We start from the raw sequence: 23,767 nt of genomic DNA, 5'->3' as shown, positions 1-23,767 counted from the left end.
CAACTAAAAACAAGGCATAGGCACGGGCATTCGATTAAGCCGAACCGAATTGGGTAATAAGAAATTTATTTTATTGATTTTGTTGACTGGTCCGTTTTCTATAAAAGTCAAAAATCAAGAATTCGCTTCGGCAGAGTAGGAGAGGGAGAAAGGGGCCCGTCGGTCGCGAACTCAAGATTGTTGGATACATGTCTTATAGTGGGTAGCGGCTAGGGTTGAACTTGGAGGCAACGGGAGTCGGGTCGGGACAGAAGACTCTCGGTCGCGAACTCTGAGAGGAGTAATGTTAAGATACTAGGCGTTGCCAATGACTTTACCCCACCTTGCTAGTGGAAAGAGGCTACGTGTAGCTTGTAAGAAAGGGCATCCATCTTCTGATCAGGCCTCTCTCTTAGGCATTGAAAGATTGAAAGGGCTCTCCGCTTATGCACTGGCTCGATGCACCATAGTTGAACATGACACGAGTGTGTGAAACTGCGCTTGTGATGCTAATAAGGTTGCTGAAGTTGGCCTTTTTTCTACTATTATTTTCATTTTATATCGGTTTTTTTACCAAATAAAATACCTCCTTATTCATGGCCTATAATGGTTACGACGTGTAGGATATGAGATACAATACTACCAGGGGTTCTCCAACCAAACAAGCGGAGGAGATATAATCTAGCTAATTGAGCTAACTCATGGGCAACTACGTTAGCTTCACGGGCAATTACATTAGCTTCACAAGGAAAGTGGATAAATAAAATTTTAGTATAGTTAGCTGAGAGAAAATAGCAATCATCATATACCGTAGCACCAAACCTCGCCAATTTGCCACCTTTATTTACGACTTCCATCACCTCCATACTACTAGAACCAAGGATTAGATGATTGCATCCTGCAGTATTTGCCTCGGGTATCTGTGGATTAAAACCAAATTGATCAAGGTAAATTTGCCTTTTCAATGTTGATGAGCTAACCGAGATTGTCGATTTTTTAGAGCCAAAGGTCCTTCGCGCCGTTCCATTTCTCATGAAAATGAAACAACGTCTCGCTTACAATAGACGTCGAAGCATAAACGACAGTCGTTATCATCCTACGGGATGGCAAAAACAGAAAATAGCTAAAAAACCAAACAGCTCGACCACTATTACAAGACTGAGAATTCAGCCTGTTCTTGGAACCGATCAACAGCAAAATGAAACACATATCGACCAGGAAGCAACAGGTGTAAGTACCATGGGATCAGCACCCGGCGCAAGCCCGAAGCTTGAGGCGTTTCCGGACCAGCAGCAAGAAGCAGCCTCCGTTGATTGTCGATTTCATGGTTCCCGTAGTATAAATACGCCGACCCCTAGCAAGACGACTGGGTCTGGATAATCGGCGGACCACCAGTTGGCGATGACTGCGCGATTTGGAATCATACGGTTATGGTAAAAAATATCGGGCATACCGCAGCTGTGCTATCCGGAGCGACACTCTGCGAGAGGGACCAGGCGTCCTCGACGGTGCACAGGGCGGCCGGAGCCAATGCCGTCGGTACTCGGCCGGGGAAGGACAACACCAGAAAAGGGGCGATGCCCAGCCGTCCGATGTGGCTGGATCGATCGGACGGCCAAAAACGTTTACCACGAGGCCTGCTCTTCCCATGGACCATGGTGATGCCATTGCCCAGAGTCCCCCGACCGCAACTTCTGAAGAAGCCGCTGGCTGGCCGGTAAGGGGGCGCCGTCTCGAACTCTCGATTCGAACCCTAGAGCCCATCGGCGTAGGCGCGCAAGCCGGCAAGTCCGAGCCCCTCCGAATCGTGGAGTAGAAGCGAGGGGAGATCATGGAGTCGGAGATACAGCGGACTGAGATGCTGCTGGCGCCGACGCTGGCGTTCAAGAAGGTGCAGACGGCGGACAAGTACCCCAAGGGCCAGTCCCGTGGCCGCCAGTGGAAGCACCTCCGCCACCTCCTCCAGGCCGCCGACGGCTCCTCGCTTCCTCCGGACCGCCCCAACTGTGAGCGCCTCTTCCTGCCGCTTAATTCCTGCTCTCTTCCAGCTCTGTTGATGTCTATGAGGGTAATCTTGCCTGCAAATTAATTAATTGTAGATGTCTATGAGGGCAATCCCCCTTTAGGCCTAGAAGATTTTGTTGGCTAGCTATTGAGAATTGGAAATATATTTCCCATCAAATTTTTTTTTGGAAATATATTGTTGACAACGCCACCCTAGGGTTCCCCTCTGGGCATATTCCTGAACATTGTGCTGCTTGTTGGTGCTAACAAATACTGTAGCAGTGATTGGACTGCCCCTTCTTCTTAAAAATAAAATACAAACCTACAATTCGGGTTAGATACACAAACTTATTCTCGAAACATATTTTGTTTTTCAATTTGTAGAGTAATTTCTGTAGAATAAGAGTGTGCACTTGTGCTTGATAGAATGCCATGCTAATAGAAATGATAGGCTGCTGGTTATGTGTTTGATATTACTGCCTTTTAAATTACTTAGCATTCACCTCTTATCTCGTTACAAGTATAAATCTGGATAGTAAAAAACTAACGAGGCATTAGTGAAAATAAGTTGTTAGTGTGTCCAGTTGTCTACATGTAATTTCATTTAGTCTGCACTGTAGTTTTTAGAGCAAATTGTGCCAAATATAATGTTTACAGTATTGTGTTTTATGCAGATTTGAATATTCAGTCACCCCCATCCATTTATCCACCAAAGAGATACTGTGACATTACAGGTTTTGAGGTAAGTTCACCTCTGTATAAATTCCCCCTGTCGACTTACATATCCTTGAATGTTTCTAAATGGTTAGTTGAAAGTCGAAGCTAGTTATTATGTTCAAAAGAACTAGGCCACAATACGCTGTTCTGTATTTGCTGCAATTATGGGGTTTACTGAAACTTGATCGTATTTGGTGAATTGAAACACTGTAAAACAATTGCTGCCCAAAGAATTTAAGCATGGCTGGTAGTATAGATTATCCACTGGGAGCTCTAAGTCAACATTGTTTCTACCCACGTCACTCCATTTTTCTTTTTTAACTTCTTTTGTGGGAGTTTGCTGCATTGTTCAGAACTATTGACTAAACTACTTTTGTAATGTTTCTCAGATTTGATTTTGTGCTGATCAGTTAAAATTCTGATTATTGTTACCATTGGATTGTACTGGCGATACAAATGCGTTTTGACTCAACTTGCTGGAATTGCAGATATTCAATAGCATTGGTTTGGAATTAAAATCCAGCTTGCATGATTGCTTTTCTTATGGCCTATTTTGAAAATGTTGAGTAAATATTTCATTATCAAACTATTTTTTCCTTCTGTTTTTTGTATTCACATAGGTAACTACAGTTTGTGCTGCTGTAACAGAATACTATACAAATGAGTTCAACTTGTGAATTAAATAAGCTACTGTAAATAAATAATAAATACCTATAAGGTAACATGTTGCTAGCCCTAGGTAAAAACAGCCTGACCCTCATCTAGTCATCTCTGTAGCACACGTACAACTTAATAAAGCCAAATCTAAATTAGAGTTGATCATTGCAAGCTAGATATGGACTAGTTCACGAGTGTAATACACCATAGGTTCACAAACTCGGATGAAATGAACACTTTAAGTCCACGAGCTCAAAAAACATACGCTTAATAACACCATAAACTCGTTTAAGTGATACACTTTGGTCAAAAAAATGCTTCGTAAAGGACATTCCCCACCCAATCCCTAACCCTAGCCTGTGTTGCATGTGGCTGCCACTGCAGCTTCCACTGCTGCAAGCCGGTGGTCATCGTTTCCACTGGTTTGCCATTGGCCATCACCTTCCCCATCCTCCGTCATGGTGCCCCCGCCGTTGGGCAGTGGAAAGTGGCAACTCCTCCCTGCTCAGGCATCTGCTCTCGGCCCCGTCTGCATGCAGAAGTGCCCAGTCATGCTCATCCTGAAGTCGTTGCTGTTGTCCGCCCTTGCCGCGTTGACCAGGTTATCAAGCTAGGAGCTGTACCCGCCGCAGCAGACCCTCCACCGCACGCATAGGCGGCATACTCAGTTCCATCAGCCCCGGGGAAGAAGCGGTTACGTACCATGTTCACGCTGGAGCAGAAGGACCGCATGCTGGAGTTCGCGCACCACGTGGGGTGGCACATCCACAAGCCCGGCGCTGCCTGTTTCTCGCCGATGTCGAACCCCACATGGTGGAATCTGTCCCTTTCAAAGCGTTTTTGGGCCAAAGTGCATCACTTAAATGTGTTTATGGCGTTAAGTATGTGTTTCTTGAGTTTGTGGGCTACTTGATCCCCAAAGCATGAACTCAGTTAGATCTAGAATCTCAATGCACAACATGTGATGGATGCCTATAGGGCTGTCCGGGGGTAGCAAATACCAGTCTCATGGGTCATAAGCTCCACTTGACGTCTAGAACTCTATGCTGTTAATAACGCATGAACAATTTGAACATCAATCTGCTGACATCTATATTCACTTTTTTTTTGCCCAAGTCAAGCTATCCTAAATAAATGAACCAACTTAATGGTCTCATTTTTCAAGATCATCCAGCCCTAGTTGTCCAGTTGTCCTATTGGTTGGACTCAGGCCTTGCAGACAGCGAAAGTGACAAAAAATGAACGAGGGCCCTCCACTAGCCATCCTTATCAGCCTGGATTTTCCTAGAGTACTGTAATCTAGATGATGTAGGTGTTGGCAAGAAATAGAAAAAGAAATGGAACTAGAGAAGACAAAACAAGTCGCTCAAACTTGTGTTTATAAAATTTGTGTCCCTAGTAAGAACTGCATGCATTTTTTTTTGAGGAAAATGGCAGGAGCTCTGCTGTTCAATTAAGAAGAGAAAGAGTACATCAAGCTTTGGTTAAATGGTCAAAGCAAGAAGAAACCCCATACAACATGTACTACTCACTCAATCGCTTGCGCAACAACAACTTTCGGCCTCGTGGCCGCCCTAAACTCTTGAAATTTCTCACGACAGGCAAAAGCAACACTCTCCTCATCCTTAGCTTGATGTTGAAAAATACGACGATTTCTCTCTTTCCACACGCTCCAGAAGGTATAAATGATAAGGCCGTCAAAATCTCGCTTCCTGGTTTCACTGAGCGTAGCTCTATCAAGCTCCCACCATTCGTCGATGGAGGAGGCAGTGCTGATTCTGGATGGAGGATCCCCAAACCAGAGCCTAACCCAATCCCAAAACTTCCTAGTGAAAGGGCAGGTTCTGCAAAGATGATCAATGGGGCTTCATTACAGAGCACACAAAGGTCCTCATGATCCCAGCCTCTTGCAGCAAGATTATCGGCCGTGAGCATTTTCCCATGGAGCATCATCCACACGAAGAATTTGCACTTTCGCTCCGCATGAGCTTTCCAAATTTAAGCATGCATTTCATAACCAGTTTAAGCATGTTTGCTGTCTGCCCATGACTTGATTATTGCTGCACACATGTCATCGCTGCTTACATATACAGAGCAGCACTAGCCCGTAGTGGCACTAGCTGATGTATTGTCCGACAAAGCACTTTGGTGGCTGATTGTACATTTGGTGCTATCTCTTGTGCTTCTGTCAAGGAGTTCTGATCTTTTACCTCTAATAAATCTCCATGCAGGCACCATATGCAGATCCAAGGACAAAACTGCGTTATTCTGATCCAGAGGTGTTCAAGCAAATCAGAATGCTTCCTGACGAATATGTCCAGAGATATCTGGCCTTGAGAAATGCAGCAGTTGTGCTACGATAATAAACTCTACCACAAGCCAATATATATCCGTGCTATAGTCTGATGGAATTTATTTCCGTCCTGATTGTGTTGTTGGCTCAAATGAATATTCTGAATGTAGACCTTAGGGTACTGAATCCTTTTATATTTGCGAAGAGATTACCTTTCCCCTGCAAATTGTCCGTTGTTGTGCGCTCTGTGCTCAGATACTCTGCTATGATATGTCAGTTATCGGTGTTCTGACTTCTGAGAACTCTCTTCCGCCTGAACTCTGGACTCCTTTAGACCATTTCATCTATTCTTCACACCAAGAGCCGATCTAGTGATCTACTACCTCTAGGCTCTAGAAGTCCAGGTACAAGCAAAGTTCGACCTGATTGTACAGGCGAACGTCATTCATTGGTAACGCACAATCTTGGTTGGTACTTCCGTCAGCTTGGGAATTCATGGTTAAATTTGTTCTTAGTTGGCGATAGGCTGTCATTTCCCTAGCACGGGAGCTGGTGTTGTCACAAGTTGCAACCAGCATGATTTGTCGGAAGTGAATTCCTAATGGTCGATGCAGGTTTCAATTGATCTCCGATATTCATTAAATACAACAGCCTGTACGGCGTAAAATAATTGGAAATGGAATCCCTATGACCAAGACAGAGTTTGTGGCTGCTGTCAGACAAAGAGAGTTTGTAGCTGCTGTTGTTCGATGCTACTCCGTACCTCCTATCAAAATATACAAATATTTTGGTCAGTCCAGTTAAATTTGGTTGTATTTACTGTGTGTAAATTTTTGATAATAGTAATTGGAACGCAACTTTGTGGAATTGCTTTAAGTTGAACCTGCTCATCAATTTTGTGTAACACTAGCAAAATGCACGTGCGTTGCGAGTTGTTTTAAATACTTATGTGTGCTCATATTTTTTAATTTTATGCTAAATAAGAATTATCTCAAAATATTTATTTGAGACAACAATTAGTATCTTAAAAGTATACCTCAAACCAAATCAACTACAAAACGAGATCTTGATACATAGCTACATCACATTGAATGGGCTACAATCAAGTGATTATCTAACAAACTAGGGTGTAGTCTCCATAGATGAATTGACGATCACCAACTCGAATCTTTATAAGTGTAAAGATAAAGATAAGTACTTCCTTCATTTCATAATTCTTGTCGAAATATTACATGTATCTAAACGTTTTTTAGGAACAGATACATCCATTTTGAACAAATTTGGGACAAGAATTATGAAAAGGAGAAAGTACATACTTCCTCCGTCCAACAAAAGATGTCTCAAGTTTGTCAAAATTTGGATGTATCTAAACATGACTTAGTGTATAGATGCATTCAAATTTAATCAAAGTTAAGACATCCTTGGTTGGACCGAGGAATACGAGTTTTCCGCCGAAATAGAACCCCATCTGTCCTAGCTGCCCCCACTCTCTAGCGCGGGCCTCCAACTGGTTACCCACCTCCGATGGCCATTCTGGCACCAATGATGCTATGCATACCACACATTTTGTCCGGTTTTTATACACTCAGATCAAACCATTCATGTGCAGGCGCATAGCTAAGGCTGCCGTCAGATCACGAGTCGTACAGTCATCGGACACCTAAGGATCGTATGCGTAGTATAGTTTCGTTCTGGCACCATGAGGCAGGAGAAACATCATATCTATCCGTATTTTGAGGCGAATGGTCCTTTTTTTCGTTTTGGCTGTTGAGAAGACGATGACCTCATGGATGGTTCTGAATAAGTTCCTCCTGCCTCGGTTCCATCCCGAAGACGCTAATTCCAGTGATTTTGTTCTTGGTCTTCGACCCCGTCTCAGTGCCACATTCTAGAGCGTCGACGCAAACGGCGAAGATCTTATGCAGGTACATGACTGTGTGCCCGGCGGGCGGCAGGTGTTGTTCCTCCGAGCATTGGCATCAGGTTCGCGAGCTTCAAGCCACCTCGACGACGACTTCGTCTTCAGGATGTTGGTTCTCGTGAAACATGGTGTTGATGACTTTTTATCAGCAAACAACAACGTCAGGCTGTAGCAACGACGTGTCATCAACTCGTGCTGGTGGAAGAAGACAGATTTTCCCACAGATCTGATTGCCATGAATATATTTTCTTATTTTGTTAGGGGTTTTATGTAATGTTGTAATTGTTTAATGAAGATCCTTGTTCCTTCTACAGAAAATAAATATATAATCACATACAATTAGATTAATGAACTATTTATTGAGAAAATATATTTTCAATTTTGGATCACATATATATTCGAAGCAAAGATATTTTCAATTCAGTTGAATTTGGATGCCAGGGTAGTTTTTGTAGTTTTTGCCCTTGAGATCACAAAAGTCTAGTACTCGCACGTAGGAGCGAATAATTTAATTTGATGAACTAAGATTAGTAAGGAATATCTGGAGTTAAAGAATAATCTGGAAAGAACACATGCACCTGATTACATTATCTACTAAACTCGGATGATGGAAATATAGAAACCATATCGGAATGCAGATTTTTCATGCCCTATTTGAACACCACAAGAATATTGAAGAACTATTAGTGTGGAAAATCCATACCATGTTCACATCCAATGGAGTTTGGAAAACCGTTATCTATCACTGCTATAGTTGGTCAAGGTAAAGAACATGACTTGAGCTTACTCAATAAAGTGGGAAAAACATAAAATTAAACAAGTAGTTAAGCTGTAACAAACAATTTAACATAACATGAAAACATTATTAGTATAACCATTCTCCATCCTTGGAGGCAAATCAAAATCATCCCTAAAGTATATGTTGTGAAATAGCAATTCTAACAAGACCCAAAATCTCAAATGGAACATGATTCTTTAATGCATTGTCACTGAACCATGGCAATATGCAAGAACACCACTTCGGCTTCATAATAAGTTGTTGCTGGTAGCCACAGAGAACAGCTAACACCAGACTGCACTAATAAGTCCCTTGCCCAGTTATTTCTCAAATACTGCAAGGAAACAGCAAAAAAAGCTAATTGCAATGATTCTTTATTAAAATCAGGTTCCTGCAACAACAAAAAAGGTGGCATCAGTTCTATAAGTTTATTAAAAAACATTATATATTTCTCCCAGCAAACAACATTATTTTAATAACCGCGATTAATATACAGTTGTTGCATTTTTAGGCAATTGGAAAAGCCCCAAGCCTTGCATAGCATGCCTTGTTTATGTTAACAAGCTAAATACTAGTAGTAGAAGGAGAGAATGCATGTTGTTGCAAACTAGCAATTGTAGCAGACGACAGACAAAGCTGCGAGAGTACTGCCAATGCAGGTAATACATACTCCCTCCGATCCATAAAAGTGTCGCCCATTTTGTACTAAGTTAGTACAAATTTTGTACTAAGTGGACGACACTTTTTATGGATCGGAGGGAGTATTTGACAAGGGCATGAAACAATCACAGATTCAAAGTCATTCAGAGAAACTTAAAACAACCATTAGCGCATGGTAGGCTGTATTCTGCACCACCAATCTATTTCCTGCTATATGCATCAGCAAACAACGCAGTTTCTGATACCAGTTATATGTATGAAATCACCATTCCGATATGCTAGAATATAGAGTTATATATTGTCAATGGATGATAGATGGCTGTAGAATTGGTATTTTCGGGTGATTACTCTACGTACTTATTTATTTTTTCACAAATACACATGACAACTTTGTCACAAATACAGTTGCACACAACTTTGGATCTGGCACCTTCAGAGCAGCAAACTGAGGATATTCTTGACACTAGAGCAAACAGGATGCCTTGGCAATCAAACAACAAGTGCATACTATCTAAATGACATCAACAATAAAAAATTTATGACAGCTGAGCATATATGCTTTGCAAGTTCTGATGAAACCTTTCAAACAAGAATCATTACCTTTGTGCATGATTCCATTTAATCTCAGTTGCAGAACAAGCTTGGAAGCACCCAAGTCTGCGGCCTTCCAGAACCCACCCCTGGTTCACCTGGATACTTAGCAGTGATGCAGTTGAAGGTGCCATCGATTAGAGAATACTCGCTCCATCCCCCAGTCCATGGCAATGATGCATAAATACAGTCCTCTCGAGTCCCTGGGACACCTGGATCAAGGCAGGCGACGAAATCATCGTAGCCAATAAACAGCGTCCGTCCTCCGAGGCTCATTGTCCTCATCCAGACCGCCTCCATGGCATCCCACCGAAAAACTTTGTAAGCTGGATCGATGTTCCCCACCTTGCAAATAAGAACCAGCTCACCTCCGCAGTCCCCCAGCAGTATGCCACCTACGCTCTCCTGCAGAGCCTGCTGAACATGTTCGTTGAATTCACCTCCAAGCAGCCACAGTGCCATAGAGTTGTCCGGCTGACGCGAAGCAATCACAAGTCCGCAAGTGGGGAGGAGCGCATAGAGGGTTCCATTGACGATGCGCCAATCTCGAATCTGATGATCGCTGCCGTAGGACGAGACGCTCCACTGGGCATTCCACTTATAAATATTGAAGTACTGTATGTCAGTGCGGCCTGTGGCGGGGGCAAAGATGTATGCACCAGTGAGGATGACGCGGTCGGGCTGCAACGGGGGCTTGGGGAGGCGGACTTGCAGGCCGGTGAGCAGGTGGTTGACGAGGATCTCGCCGGTGGCGTCATCGACGGTGACGATGCGGACGCCGTCGGAGGCGAGGATGCCGCCGGCCCCGGCGAAGGGGAGGCGGGCGCGGAAGCGGAGGAGGCGGCGCTGGGGAAGGTGGAAGAGGGCCAGGGAGAAGGAAGGGCAGTTGGGCTGGAGAAGCTGGAAGAGGGAGAGCGGGTTGTTGGAGGGGGAGTGGGGCACGAGGAGGTGCGGCGGCTGGAGGGCGAGGAGGCCCCGGCACGGCGGCAGGGCGGCGCGGTAGGCGCGGCAGCCGGCGCGGAGGGCGAAGAAGTCGTGCAGGCTCGTCAGGTGCTTGGCGATGTTGGGGATCAGCTCCGCCGGGATGTAGGGCCCGTCGGTTTCGGCGGCGGCGGCGGCGGCGGAAGACGGATCCGGGCCGCCGTCGTCGTTCGTAGCCATCTTCTCACCTCTCCCCGCCGCGAATCCTCGCAATAGTAGGGATTAGGGAAACTGTCAAAAGCCTACCGAGTGAGGGACGAGTGAGCGAGGAGAAGCAGTCAAGCCGGCACTCTTTTAGCGGAGGTGAGGTTTGACTCGGTGATATAAGGTTTCTTTTTACATCTTTTACCCTCGTCACTTTCGTGGCACTTTTTGATCATTTGTCCTTTGTTAGCGTTTGGGTTCTCCTTGTCATACGACCTCCAAATATTAAGTGTATCTATTTTTTTTTAATATAGTTACATCATACATCCATATTTTTAAAAGAGTTTCAGACATTTCTTACGATAGACAGATGAGTAATTGAAAGTAGACACTACTTACGGGAAGGTATGTCCTCCCTCCTACCTCTTCAATCACCACGTACAAAATATTTAAAAAGATTAAAAAGAGTAACAATAAAGTTGACGAAAAACAACATGTCAATACACGCCGATAACAACACAGAGAACTAAAAATTCTTCCTTTTAGCAAAGCGCACTTAATCGTCTTGTGGTGTCTTACGTGACAAGAACTTGAGGAAATTATTTTGATTTGACAAATCTATGACAAAGTTTCCTCGACTCTCATAAAATCCGACAACTTTTCTTAAATTTGGTTACAACGAAGAAATAAGTAATAGGTAGGGATGACAGGATTTGAACCTGTGACATTTTTTACCCAAAACAAACGCGCTACCAAGCTGTGCTACGTCCCTTTTCCACAGGGGCGGAGGACCCAGTATGGCAAGCTAGGGCTAATGCCAATACCTTAATCTAATCTTCTGCTAGTTCATTTAATACCTTATATGTTTTCCTTCTCCGATGCCTACATGCGGCAGGGACTCGTTAAGCTTCCATTGCTTCTTAAATGTTATGCATACTATTTGAACTAGCTGAAATGATGATTACTTGAAAGCTTAATTCTCTACATGTAAATTACGTAATTTGTTTTATTATTACTTCGTACTTTTACAGTAATTCATTTTACGCGTAGATGAGCACACCACTCAGGCAGAGAGAACCACTCGCTGTTCACTCGATACAACTGTCACAATTGTCAAAACATGACCTTCTATTAAGTATAAATTTTGCTATGCATTATATATGAAATTTATTGGTTGCATTCTTTTTTGCATAATGATCCTTTGAACTAAGCAGTATAAAATTTTAGTCCGTCCTCCACCACTGCTTTTCCAAATTGTTGTACAATGCCATTGTACACAATTCTTGTCTTTTTTTTTCCATATCGTAATTTTCTTCTTCTTTCTCTATCTATCTAAAACCCTCCCTGTCATTTCTTCTTTTTAGTCTCATCTCATATAATCAATGAATGATATACATCTAAAATCCAATCGAATTTCGCCTATAAAAGAAAGATTACTATGGTAATGTGTAGGAAGAAGGGTGTCATCTTTTTCTTTTTAGGGATAGGGAAATTTCGTCTATATGGTTCATTTTATATATAGCATAACGTTCTTGGGCAAGAGTGCCGTCCATGGATCAAATTATTTCGTGGATTGGATTTCACTTGCCTGTCTACGGTTCCCTTGCGTGTACTCGAGATAGGTGTTTTGTATAAATGTTTCGCCGTATTATTAAGTATTCTCCTTTAGTTTTTTTCTCTATTTGGAAGTGGAATAGAATAGCCCGGTTGAAGGGTAATGATCATACGTCTGTAATGCATTGTATGTCCCAGAATAGGTCCTATTCTTCTACCCTTTCCGGGTAGTCGATGGCTATTCACAGCTACTACCTTAACACCAAAGAAGAGTTCAACCCAATGCTTTATTTCTGTCTTAGTGAATCCTGATCTGACATTAAAAGTATATTGATTCTTTCCCAATAAACGAAGACTTTTTCTGTAAATACTGCGTATTTGATTCCATCCATAAATCGACTTTCCCTCCTATGCTCTGAGTTTCAGTATCATAAGAATTCGAGTTTTTATTGTTCTTATGTTATGGTATGAATATAACATAACAATTCGTTATGTATGGATGATGGATGAGATTCCATGGATAGAGAGCCAGTTCCAATAGACTTATGGAACTTCCCGTTCGCGTGCATCCAGCAGGAATTGAACCCGCAAATTTACCAATTATGAGTTGGGCGCTTTAACCATTCAGCCATGGATGCTTAACAGGGATCATCCTAAATCGTAAATAACCAATTTTCATATAGAAAGACATATCATAAAAATTGAAATCAAAAATATTCGGAGATGGCAAATATTCGGAGATGACTATGAAAACACCTCTCTGGATCCTCGAATTGAAAGAGAGATTGAGAGGGATCAAGAGTCCTAATTCTCTCTATTTGGAATGGATCCAATTCTATTGAGTCTGACTCATAGTGATCATTTCTCTTTAGCAAAGAATCCAAAGGATTGAATAACCGGGATCCATTTACTTATGATACCTAGTTGGCATTGATAACAAGGATCTAGGGGACCAGGGGTCCCCGCAGCGACAGCAGCAACCGCAGTTGCTACCTCCACCTCCTCGTGCGTCGACGTACAACCGTTCGAGGGGGCCTGCGGCGCCTAGCGCCGGAGCCAGCCGCACGAGCGACCTCAGCATCGCATGTGCCAGCCAGCGAGCTCACTCGCAGGCTGAGGACGCGCAGCGACAGCTGCGCCACGACCATAGCGCGTCGCGTTGACGCCAACGGAGTCTCGGCCCTCGCATCCGAGGGCACCGGGTGACCGGGCGGCCGGCAGCCGGTCGGAGAACCGGTAGCCCCCGCCCAAACCCTGGCAGAAGCCATCATTGCTGCGCGTGTCATGGTGTGCTATGAGCCACCGCAAGGCACGCCAGGTCACGACGCGTGGAGCGCGGAGCTGGATGCGCTCCTCGCACTCGCTGCCCAACAGCCGCATGGTGAGGGCGGCCCTGCCGGTTCGGGCTGGGGACAGAACCCGGGACGCGGCGACGCGCCTCGCGTCTCAGGGCATGGGGAGCATCCTCCACCGTCGGGAGGACAAGGTGACGAGGATCCCGAGGACTACTCAGACTCGTCGTCGACCGTCACGCCAGGTGACGCTGGGGCGTCCTGAACGCCCGCCAGCAAGAAGATCTCTGCTAGCATTTCTCGCGCTAGCGCCGGCGCGAGGTGGAGCGCCAGCGTCCAGAGGAGCAGGAAGACGCTCCCATGGGCGCCGATGACGGCTGCGTCGCGTTCTCTCGCAAGCTGCGCCGGGTGACATGGCCCCGCAAGTGCCGAGCGCCAGCGCTTGGGACGTACGACGGGGCCGTGAATCCCAAAGACTTCCTCATGACCTACACGTTGGGCATGCACACTATCGGTGCCGACGACAAGGTCAGGGCCAACTAGTTCCCGATGGTCCTGAAAGGATCAGCGAGAACCAGGTTGCTCAACCTGCCCGCCGGGTCCATCGCCACCTGGGCTGACTTGCGCGAGCGCGAGCAGTCCGTGAACGCATTCCAGGGTGGCTACAAGCACCCGGGAACCATGGCGGAGCTGCACACGGTGGTGCAGAAACCGGGGGAGACGCTGCGGGACTTCACCAACAGGTTTTCCAACCTCTCCTACTCCATCCGAGAGGCGGAGTCGGCCGCCATCATCAACACTTACGCCATCAACGTCCGTGACCCGAAGATGCATGAGAAGTTAAACACGCACCGGATCCGTACCACGAGGGATCTCTACGCTCTCGCGCACAAGTGCGCAATGGCCGAGGAAAGGCGCTTAGCGCCTGAGCTTGCCGCCAAGGCGGCGGCAAACCCACCCGAGGGCTCCGGGAAGAAGGGCTCCTGGAAGCACGGCCGGAAGCAAGTGCTTGCCGCGGAACCGGGGGCTCCCTAGAGGCCCACCAAGAAGGTGGCGTCGGCGGGAGCATCGGGTAGCAAGCCGGCAGCGGCCGCGCGCTGCCTCATCCACACCAACGCCACCCACAACGCGCAGGACTGCCGCACTCTCCGGACCATCAAGGAGAAGCGCGAGCAGCGCCACGAGGATCGCCGTGCTGCCGGGGCTTGCTTCAACTGCGGGGATATCGGGCACCTCTCCCGAGATTGCCCGAACGACCCCTGCAACGGAGCAGGCCAGGACGCAGCAGGCGGCGACAAGGGAGAACCCGCGGTGGCAAGAACCGGTTTCCCCGGGGATGCGGCAAGCGGCGCGAGGGTGACTGCAGTGACGTCGTCGACGAACCCGGCTTCCAGGAGCCACGCGATGTCGCCTGCATACACGGGGGAGCATACGCTCGCACGTCTCACGCCGCCGTGAAGCGGCTCACGCGTGAGGTTGCGCCCTCCTCCCCAGCATGTAGGCGCAGCAGCCGTTGAGGTGGTCGCACGTGCTGATTACCTTCAACTCAGACGATCATTCGATTCGTTCCTTGGGATCAGGGGTACTGCCCCTCGTGGTGTCACAGATCATAAACAATGTGACGGTGACCAAGGTTCTGGTGGACAACGGGGCGAGCCTTAACCTCCTGTCCGCCAAGCTGGTGGAGAAGCTTCAGCTGCCTCTGGAGCAAATGAAGCCCACCGACCCGTTCCGGGGAATCAACCCCGAAGTGGTGCAGCCCATGGGGAGAATCATGCTCCCGGTGACCTTTGGGTCTCGGGAGGCGTTCTGAACTGAGCACGTCATTTTCGACGTGGCTCACACCCTGTTGCTGTACAACGGGATTATTGGTCGGCCGGCGCTGATCAAGTTCATGGCGACAACCCATTGCGCCTATGGCGTGATGAAGATGCCGTCAACGTACGGTGTGCTCTCCATCAAGTGTGACATGAAGGATGCCGCTTGGTGCGTGGGCGAGGTCGTAAAGGCCTTCGAAGTGGCGGATTCCGACGACTACGACGTTGCCGAGAACGAGGATCCACTTGCGGGTGAACAGCCCGCAGAGAAGAAGGCATGAGCCGCTCTCGGACAGGACACCGGGGGTAGCTCCAGCTCCAGCCTGCGCATTAGCAAGGGCATGAAGCTGAAGGAGGAGGGCGCCAAGGTCAAGAAGGTGCCCCTGCATGCCGGCAACGAGGCACGTACCGTCTCCATCGGTGCGAGCCTCGGTGACAAATAGGAAAACACCCTCGTCGCCTTCCTCCGGGAGAATTCTGACGTGTTCGCTTGGGAGCCGTCAGATCTTCCCGGAGTCCCCAGGGAGGTGATCAAGCATCGGCTGGCGGTGCGGCTGAACGCGCGGCCCGTCAAGCAGAAGGTTCGCCGGCAAGCACAGGAACGCAAGGACTTCATCCTACAAGAAGTGGAGAAGCTCAAGAACGCCATGGCGATCAGGGAAGTGCTATACCCTACTTGGTTAGCAAATCCTGTTGTAGTCCCTAAAGCTGGGAATAAATTGCGCACGTGTGTAGATTTCACTTATCTTAATCGTGCATGTCCTAAGGACCCCTTCCCTATACCCCGGATCGATCAAATAGTAGATTCCACGGCAGGTTGTGAGTCTTTATGCTTTCTGGATGCCTTCTCCGGCTACCATCAGATTAAGATGGCAGTCGAGGATGAGGAGAAAACATCTTTTATCACCTCGATTGGCTGCTACTGTTATACGTGCATGCCTTTTGGGTTGAAGAACGCGGGGTCAACATTTCAGCGCGCTTTGCGTGAGTGTCTGGGACCCTAGCTAGGCCAGAATATCGAGGCCTACATGGACGATATCGTCGTCAAGTCGCGGCGCAGGGACTCGCTCATCGGCGACCTGCAGGAGACATTCGATAATCTCCGCAGGATCAAGCTCAAGCTTAACCCCAAGAAGTGCACGTTCGGCGTGGACTCGGGGCACTTGCTGGGCTTCTTGGTGTCTCACCAGGGGATCGAAGCCAATCGATAGAAGATCGAGGCGATCGAGAAGATGGAGGCTCCCTGCAAGGTTAGAGACGTCCAACGCCTCAACGGTTGTGTTGGGGCGCTCGGGTGTTTCATCTCAAGGCTGGGCGAGCGAGCCCTGCCTTTCTTCAAGTTGATGAAGAAGAAGGGCCCAATCAATTGGACCCTCGAGGCGGAAGCAGCGTTCCAGGACTTGAAGCAGTACCTGAAATCGCCACCGGTCCTCGTTGCCCCCAAGCCAGGCGAGCCGTTGCTGCTATACTTGGCAGCAACGGACCGGGTAGTGAGCTCCGTGCTCGTTGCCGAGAGGGAAGAACAAGTCCCAGCGAGCCGGAGGAACCCCCGGCGACCACCTCTGCCTCGGGAGCCGAGGGGCAGTCCACTCAGGCTGCCCCCCGCAAGCGGCTAGCGCAGCATCCCCTGTACTTCGTCAGCACGGTGTTGCGAGATGCCCGGGTACGGTACCCGCAGGTCCAGAAGCTTTTTCTTGGGATCCTTCTCGCTTCACGGAAGCTGCGCCATTACTTTCAGGCGCTCATCATCACGGTGGTGTCGGGGTTCTGCCTGGAGCGGGCCCTCGTCAACCGTGAAGCCACTGGGAGGGTGGCCGATTGGAGAATGGAGCTGGCGGAGTTCGGGCTGCATTTCGCGAATACCAAAAGCATCTAGAGCGCCGCTCTCGCTGACTTTGTCGCGGAGTGGACGTCAACGGGCATAGAGGAAGAAGAACTGGAAGCAAGCCTTCCCGGAAAGTTGGACGAGGGGTACTGGGTCATGTACTTCGACGCCGCCTTCTGCCTGTAGGGCGCCGGGGCCGGAGTGGTGATCGAGTCGCCCACTGGAGATCAAGTCAAATTCGTGATACAACTCGACTTCGCCGGGGCCGGAGTGGTGATCGAGTCGCCCACTGGAGATCAACTCAAATTCGTGATACACATCAGAGTATGAGGGGCTACTGGCCGGGCTACGCGCGGCAATCGCCCTCGACATCAAGTGCCTGGTTGTTCGCGGTGACTCACAAGTCGTGATAAACTAGGTGAACAAGGACTACGACTGCCCCCAAATAGCTGTGTACGTGGAAGAAGTGCGAAAACGGGAGTCCAAGTTCAAGGGGCTGCGGTTTGAGCACGTGAAGCGCATGGACAACTTTGTTGCAGATGAATTGTCCAAGTGGGTAGCGGAACGCAGCAAGGTGCCTCCTGGGGTGTTCGTACAGAGGCAGTCAAAGCCCTCTGTCGATCCCAAGACGGTTGCCGGGGAAGCTCCTCCGGCAACCCAAGGAGACCCGCAGCTGCGGGGCACCATGCCACCAAGCTTGTGGCATGCGCGAGCCAGGAACAACCACCCTGGGGGGCAGATATTGTTCGCTACCTCAGGGACGGGACCTTCCCGGAGAAAGACGTTGCCGCGGAACGAGTGGCCTGGCAAGCTAAAATGTACGCTCTGGTGGATGGCGATCTCTACCGGAGGCGTCCTAACGGAGTTATGCTCCTCTGCGTGCCCCAAGAAGATGGGCGCATGCTGCTAGAGGATATCCATTGAGACACATGCTCGCACCATGTGGCCTCCAGGGCGCTCGCTGGGAAAGCATTCCGCACGGCTTCTACTGGCCAACAGCATTAGCTGATGCCGAGTAACTAGTCAAGACCTGTGAAGCGTGCCAGTTTCACGCCAAGAAGAGCAACCAGCCAGCGCAAGCCCTGCAAATCATCCTGTCCTCGTGGCCGTTTGTGGTCTCGGGGCTGGATATCGTCAGGAAGTTGCCGAGAGCCGTTGGCGGCTACAAGGACTTACTCGTGGCCATCGACAAGTTCTCGAAGTGGATTGAAATGGAGCCCGTCCGAGCCGTCACAGCACAGGCGACCATCAAGTTTTTCAAGAGCATTGTGCCAGTTTGGTGTGCCTAATGGCATCATCACCGATAATGGCACACAATTCACTAGTGCGGTGTTCCAAGCTTACTGCGAGGACATGGGCACTAAAATTCACTTTGCCTCCGTCGCTCATCCGAGGAGCAACGGGCAAGTGGAGCCAGCCAACGCGGAAGTGCCGCGAGAGCTCAAAACGAGAACCTTTGACAAGATCAAGGGCCACTGGAAACACTGGGTTGAAGAACTCTAGCCCGTGCTGTGGTCTGTACGGACCACACCAAGTCGGGCGATGAGCCAAACTCCGTTTGCCCTCGTCTACGGGGCAGAAGCTGTGCTGCCCGCGAGCTCAAGCATGGGTCACCTTGGGTACGCGTGTACGACGACAAGAGCCAACACGCGCAGAGGATAGATGACATTACCTTCATCGAGGAGATTCGATGCCGGACTGCTGTGCGAGCTGCAGGCTACTAGGAGGGGCTCCGTCGTTATCACGACAGGAGAGTCCGTCCCCGGGGGCTCGATGTTGGAGACCTCGTCCTGCGGCGGATACAAGGAACGAAGGCCGGGAACAAGTTGACTCCAAACGGGGAAGGCCCTTTCCGGGTAGTGCAGGTGACCAGACCGGGGGCTGTCTGGCTGGAAACCGAAGAAGGCTTGCCGGTGCCCAATAGTTGGAACATTGAGTACCTCCGCAAGTTCTACCTGTGAAACGATGGTGCCTTACCCACGGGTGACGCTGCGGCAGCGTGCCTCTTTAAGCTAGTGTAGCCGGGCAAGGCACGATTGTAATCCACTAGCACAAAGTTGAATAAAAATAAGTGGTTCTTCAGTAAGTATTGTACTTTACTGTTAATGCGTGCTTTTGTCTCCTGCTCTAAGTGCACATAATTGTCCTCAGGGTAGAGTAGCAACGGCATCGATTACAGGAATTTTCAGAACATATTTCCCCAAACCACCTGAGGGACGCGTTCAGACCTACACTGCTACATACCGATGTCACCTCGGATCCAGGTTCATATTTCTTACGTCCATCCTGGCAGAGCCATAGCACCATGTGGTTGTATTGGAAGCTACTAAACAGGAAACTAGTCCATTCTCTGGTTACCCCGGGTGGCATCCCACATTTGCGACGCAGGCGCTCCCATAGAAATGGCGAGACGACTCATAGAAATGGACCTGACGTCGCATACATCTCAAATACTCAAAGCAGCCCACCCAGGACGGTCATTAAAGTTGTTTTTGCCAGGTTTCCAAAATACTTCATAATAACAGTTTCATGGTAATTGAGATTCCCTCCCACGTATACTAACATAGCGTAGCAAATCAACTACTTACGATGGCAATTGGTGGAAGGGTAATGGCAAAAGTAATCCTATCACTAATAGGTCAAGTCATAGCTAGCATAAGTACGAGTAATAGTTCTATCAATGCATTTCCACAAACAACTCTAATGCATAAGTATTTTAAAAACAAAAGTAATAGGATATGATCAAAGTGAACTTGCCTTGATAGCAGTTGGTGTTCAAACACTCGTCACAATCACAAGGTTCGCTCTCCGAGAAAACTATACGAAACAAACAATATACACACACATAAACACACAATTCAAATCATGACAAAAGAACGTATGCTATGATGCAATGCAAACATGTGACATGATTGGGTTTATTTTATTCGGGTGATGAACTGATCCTAAGCATTAGTAATTAAAACAAATGCATTAGGGTTTTAACAAAAAGGCAAAAACAAATGATTTAAAACCCTAAATTAGGTTTTATTGGCATCAGCCAAACAATTTAATTAAAAATATTTATTTCTCTGTTCCAATGGACAGAGGACATCAAAACAAAATTTTGGGCACTGGTTTCACTTAAAAAGGATTTCTAATTAATTAGTTATGAATTAAATGGTATTAAACCCTATTCTGTAAATTGACTGTGATTCAAATTTTCTAATTTAAATTTAAACAGTGCCAAAAGTTTCTACAGGGCGAGAGCTTTCCAAAAAGTTAAAGTTTGTCAAATTTGGCCAAAGGGTTTAAAAGTTATAAGCATTTGAAGTTACTGGGGCTTTTCTGCAAAAGTGCCATTTAATTAAACTGGGGGATTAAAATTACATTTTTATTTTTCTATCAAAGTGCCACGTGTCAGCTTCTAATTGGACGGTACCGGTTCGATTAAAAATAAAACCCGGGATCTAATCTTGACCGTTGGCCAAGATCGGACGGCTGAGATGCGCTAGGGTTTACCTGGCGGTGGTGGCGCTCGTCGGAGACGGGGAAGACGACGGCCCGGCACAGGAGGCGGCGGCGCGGGCGACTCGGGGAAGCGCGGCGCGTCGAGGCGGAGTCGGGAACGGGGTCAGCGCGGCTTGGGGGGGGGGGTCGGATGCCACGCCTAGGACGACAATGGCGACGGCGAGCCAAGGCGGAGCTCCGGCGACGACGGCGACGGGCTGCGGTTCATGAAAACAAAGATGGCGTGCGTCAAAAGAAGCGCACGGAGAAGTAGAAGAAGAGGGGGCAGAAGATGGGGGTTCGAACCTCTTGGTTCGCCGGCGACGAAGGAAAACGGCGGCGGGCGGCGCTAGGGTTTCGGCGAGCAATCGCGGCGGCGTGGGCGCGTAAGAGAGAGAGCGAGCAGAGGGGAAAGAGAGAGGAGGAGCGGGGCTTTATACGGACGCGAGCGGCAAGTTTCGGGAAGGCCGGGAATGGCGGATCCCGGAGATTGTGGCGGCGGGAATCTAGCGCGGACATGGCGGGCGGCGCAGGCGCTTTCCATCGGGGACGAAGACCCTGACAGGTGGGCCCCACCTATCAGTGGCTGCGGGCGCGCGCGGACCCAGCGGGATCGGTTCGGCTCGGGCGTGGTCGGGACGGGGCCGGTTCGGCCCAAAACGGCCGGGCCGGTCCGGTTTCTTCCTTTTTTTTTTCTTTTAGCCTTTTCTTTTTCACTTTTTCTCATTTCTTTGATATCTTTTGATTTTGAACTCCAAATTGATCCAAATAAATTCTAGAATTTTTTTAAAATCATGTTTTCATGATTCAACTTTTGGGAGTAATTTCCCCTCAAAATAAAATATATAAAAATACATTTGCCCTATAAATGCCTTTAGGGCTATATAACTATTTAAATAAAATAGTTTTTCAACTCCAAATAATTATCCAAAAAATTATGGGATTGTCTATTTATGCAATAAACCCCTTTTATAGATAAACCCTATTGGTTTGAAGATCCAAAGATCAAATGGGTGAAAACCCTAGGGTTTAAATTGAAATAAAATCTTTTAAAGCCTTTTGAGATTCAAATTTGAATTAAAAAATGCAATTGTGGCATGATGCTCATGAATGCAATGCAGATGTAAGAATTTGAAATTTTGGGATGTTACACGTTCACAACGTGCTGGGTGTCAGCGTGGCACCATGGCGTACAAAAGATGCTGACATCCAAGCCTGAGGTCGACTCTTCTGTTCCCGGTGGCTGGGAGGCAAGAGGTTATCCAATCAGTGTTGTCTTTTTCGTGCATTTCAAAAAAAAATCCGGGCATTGCAAAGATCTACCATGCAGGAGCAGTCACGGGTGTCGTCGTCTTGCAGGTAAGTTGTACGTATATGGCAATTACTTTGAGGCTTGATGCAGGACTCTGAGATAGGGCCAGTGCCTCCACGCGTCAATTGGTGGTCCCGTGCGTGTGGCGGCAAGGGCAGTACTCTGGCTATTTAATGACCGGAGCAAGCGATGCAAAAACAACGGGCAAGAAAGCAAGAGATGTCGCAGAGAGGCGATGGTGGTGCATCCCTCTGCGCCTGTCGCTGAGGGTATTCCCACCATCGCGGCCCTGCCACATCTCTTATGGAGGGACACTAGAAATGGCGATGCAAGAGGCGAGAGGCGTCTCGAAGACGCTGTGGTGGTGCATGCCTCCGCTCATGCCGCTAGAGGGTGCACTGCCACAGCGTCCTTGCCACGGCTCTCCACGGCTAAGTACTTTTTTTGAGTCCTTCGTTCTTCCTTTAGTGATACTGGTTTGCTGAGGTAAGCTCAGTCCCCGTGTAGCCGGAGTGTAGGAAGGACGCTTGCGGGGAGCTCCGTCCCGGAGGCGTGCGCGCTGGGGTAGTTAACCCGCAGGCGGAGTGGCTAGCCGCTGCTGTTTGGCCCTAGGTTGGCACCGCGGGTACGTCCCGGGTCCCTAGTCTGGCCAAGCATCTAGCTGGTGAGCCCCCGGATACATAAGGTTAAAGCACGGGAGAGACAAAGCCTCTCCCCGGCAAGCTAGTCATAAGCGGAAAAGCAAATAAAATGGCATTGGATATGATAAAACTCAAACGAACGAGTTCACGGATAGCATTCAGAATGACAAAAAGGCTAGCACAAAGTAAGTTTCAAGGCGCCTTGCGCCACTTGCAGGAAAGTAAATACAAAAGAAGAACGAGCAGATAACTATGCAGGAGGTGCTTCCGGGGCAGTTGCGTCGGCGTCAGATGCCTCCTCGACGCCGGGGGCTCCTCCGGCGGCTTCTTCGTTGGCAGCTTCAGCTTCATCAGCCTTGCTCTGCATCCGCGCCACCATCTCGTCCACCCCTCCTTGCACCGCTTCCCGATGGGTCTTGGCCTCTTCTTCGTCTGACCAGGCGTCGAAGACCGACTCGAACGAAAAGTCGGGGTGGGCGGAGTGGACCCGGATAAGAATTTGCCCAGCGACTTGCTCGGCTGCGAGGCCGACCTGCCGGTCCCCGAAAGCCGTGACACAATTCTGCAGGCTGTGTAGCCGGCCAACGAAATCTGCAAAAAAGGAGGTGAAGCTGCCGATGTTCGCCTCATCGAAGGAGGTCACCGGGATGTCGAACCCCTGCAGCGCCTCCACCGCCGAGTCCGCCAGCTTCTTCAGCCTGGCTACCTCCCCCATCCTGCAGGCCCGCAGCTCGGTGCATGCACCACGAGCTTCCGGGGCCTGCAGCTTGTGCTCGCGGCATTCGGACTTCAGCTTGCCGATCTCGGACGCCTTTTTGGTGTTGTCCTCGTCAACGAGCCGGAGCTCCTGCCGCGCCATGTCAAGCTCGCCCTGAAGCATCCTGAGCAGCCTTGAGTTGCCCCGCAAGCTCGCGCTCCCGGGAGCGAGCCTGGTCTTGCAGCTCCTTCTCTCGGCGCGCCGAGGCTTCAGCTGCCGTCACAGCCGTCGTCTCCAGCTCTACGACCTCACGACGGAGGTGCTGGATCTCCAGGGAGTAGTTGGATAGCAAGTCCGTCTTCTCCCGTAGACGCCCCTGGAACGAGTCCAGGGCCGCCTGGTGCTCCTCTTCACT

General features: G+C 48.6%; 2 protein-coding genes across 2 annotated transcripts; one reads left to right on the top strand and one right to left on the bottom strand.

The window, feature by feature from the left end:
• Nucleotides 1-1,489: 1,489 nt before the first annotated feature.
• LOC100844240 (INO80 complex subunit C) lies at nt 1,490-5,946 on the top strand. The gene is made up of 3 exons (XM_003581323.4): nt 1,490-1,985; nt 2,658-2,725; nt 5,589-5,946. Exons 1-3 carry the CDS (start codon nt 1,811-1,813, stop codon nt 5,718-5,720), a joined length of 375 nt encoding a protein of 124 aa, XP_003581371.1. The 5' UTR covers nt 1,490-1,810; the 3' UTR covers nt 5,721-5,946.
• A 2,416-nt stretch (nt 5,947-8,362) lies between these two features.
• LOC100843025 lies at nt 8,363-11,531 on the bottom strand. Its single transcript, XM_003581321.4, has 2 exons — nt 9,610-11,531; nt 8,363-8,740 (listed from the first exon to the last, which is right to left on the bottom strand). The coding sequence occupies exon 1, from the start codon at nt 10,759-10,761 to the stop codon at nt 9,634-9,636; it is 1,128 nt and encodes a 375-aa protein (XP_003581369.1). The 5' UTR covers nt 10,762-11,531; the 3' UTR covers nt 8,363-8,740; nt 9,610-9,633.
• Between the last annotated feature and the right edge of the window lie 12,236 nt (nt 11,532-23,767).

The sequence above is a fragment of the Brachypodium distachyon genome, chromosome 5 (assembly GCF_000005505.3).
Source record: "Brachypodium distachyon strain Bd21 chromosome 5, Brachypodium_distachyon_v3.0, whole genome shotgun sequence".
NCBI lineage: Eukaryota > Viridiplantae > Streptophyta > Magnoliopsida > Poales > Poaceae > Brachypodium > Brachypodium distachyon.
This window is presented reverse-complemented; position numbering and strand designations above follow the sequence as displayed.

Bases quoted from the DNA above. Each gene is read 5' to 3' on its own strand.
- LOC100844240 (XM_003581323.4), top strand. From the start codon at position 1,811: ATGGAGTCGGAGATACAGCGGACTGAGATGCTGCTGGCGCCGACGCTG. The intron at 1,986-2,657 runs GTGAGCGCCTCT...TGTTTTATGCAG, and splicing joins TCCTCCGGACCGCCCCAACT to ATTTGAATATTCAGTCACCC. The intron at 2,726-5,588 runs GTAAGTTCACCT...ATCTCCATGCAG, and splicing joins GTGACATTACAGGTTTTGAG to GCACCATATGCAGATCCAAG.
- LOC100843025 (XM_003581321.4), bottom strand. From the start codon at position 10,761: ATGGCTACGAACGACGACGGCGGCCCGGATCCGTCTTCCGCCGCCGCC.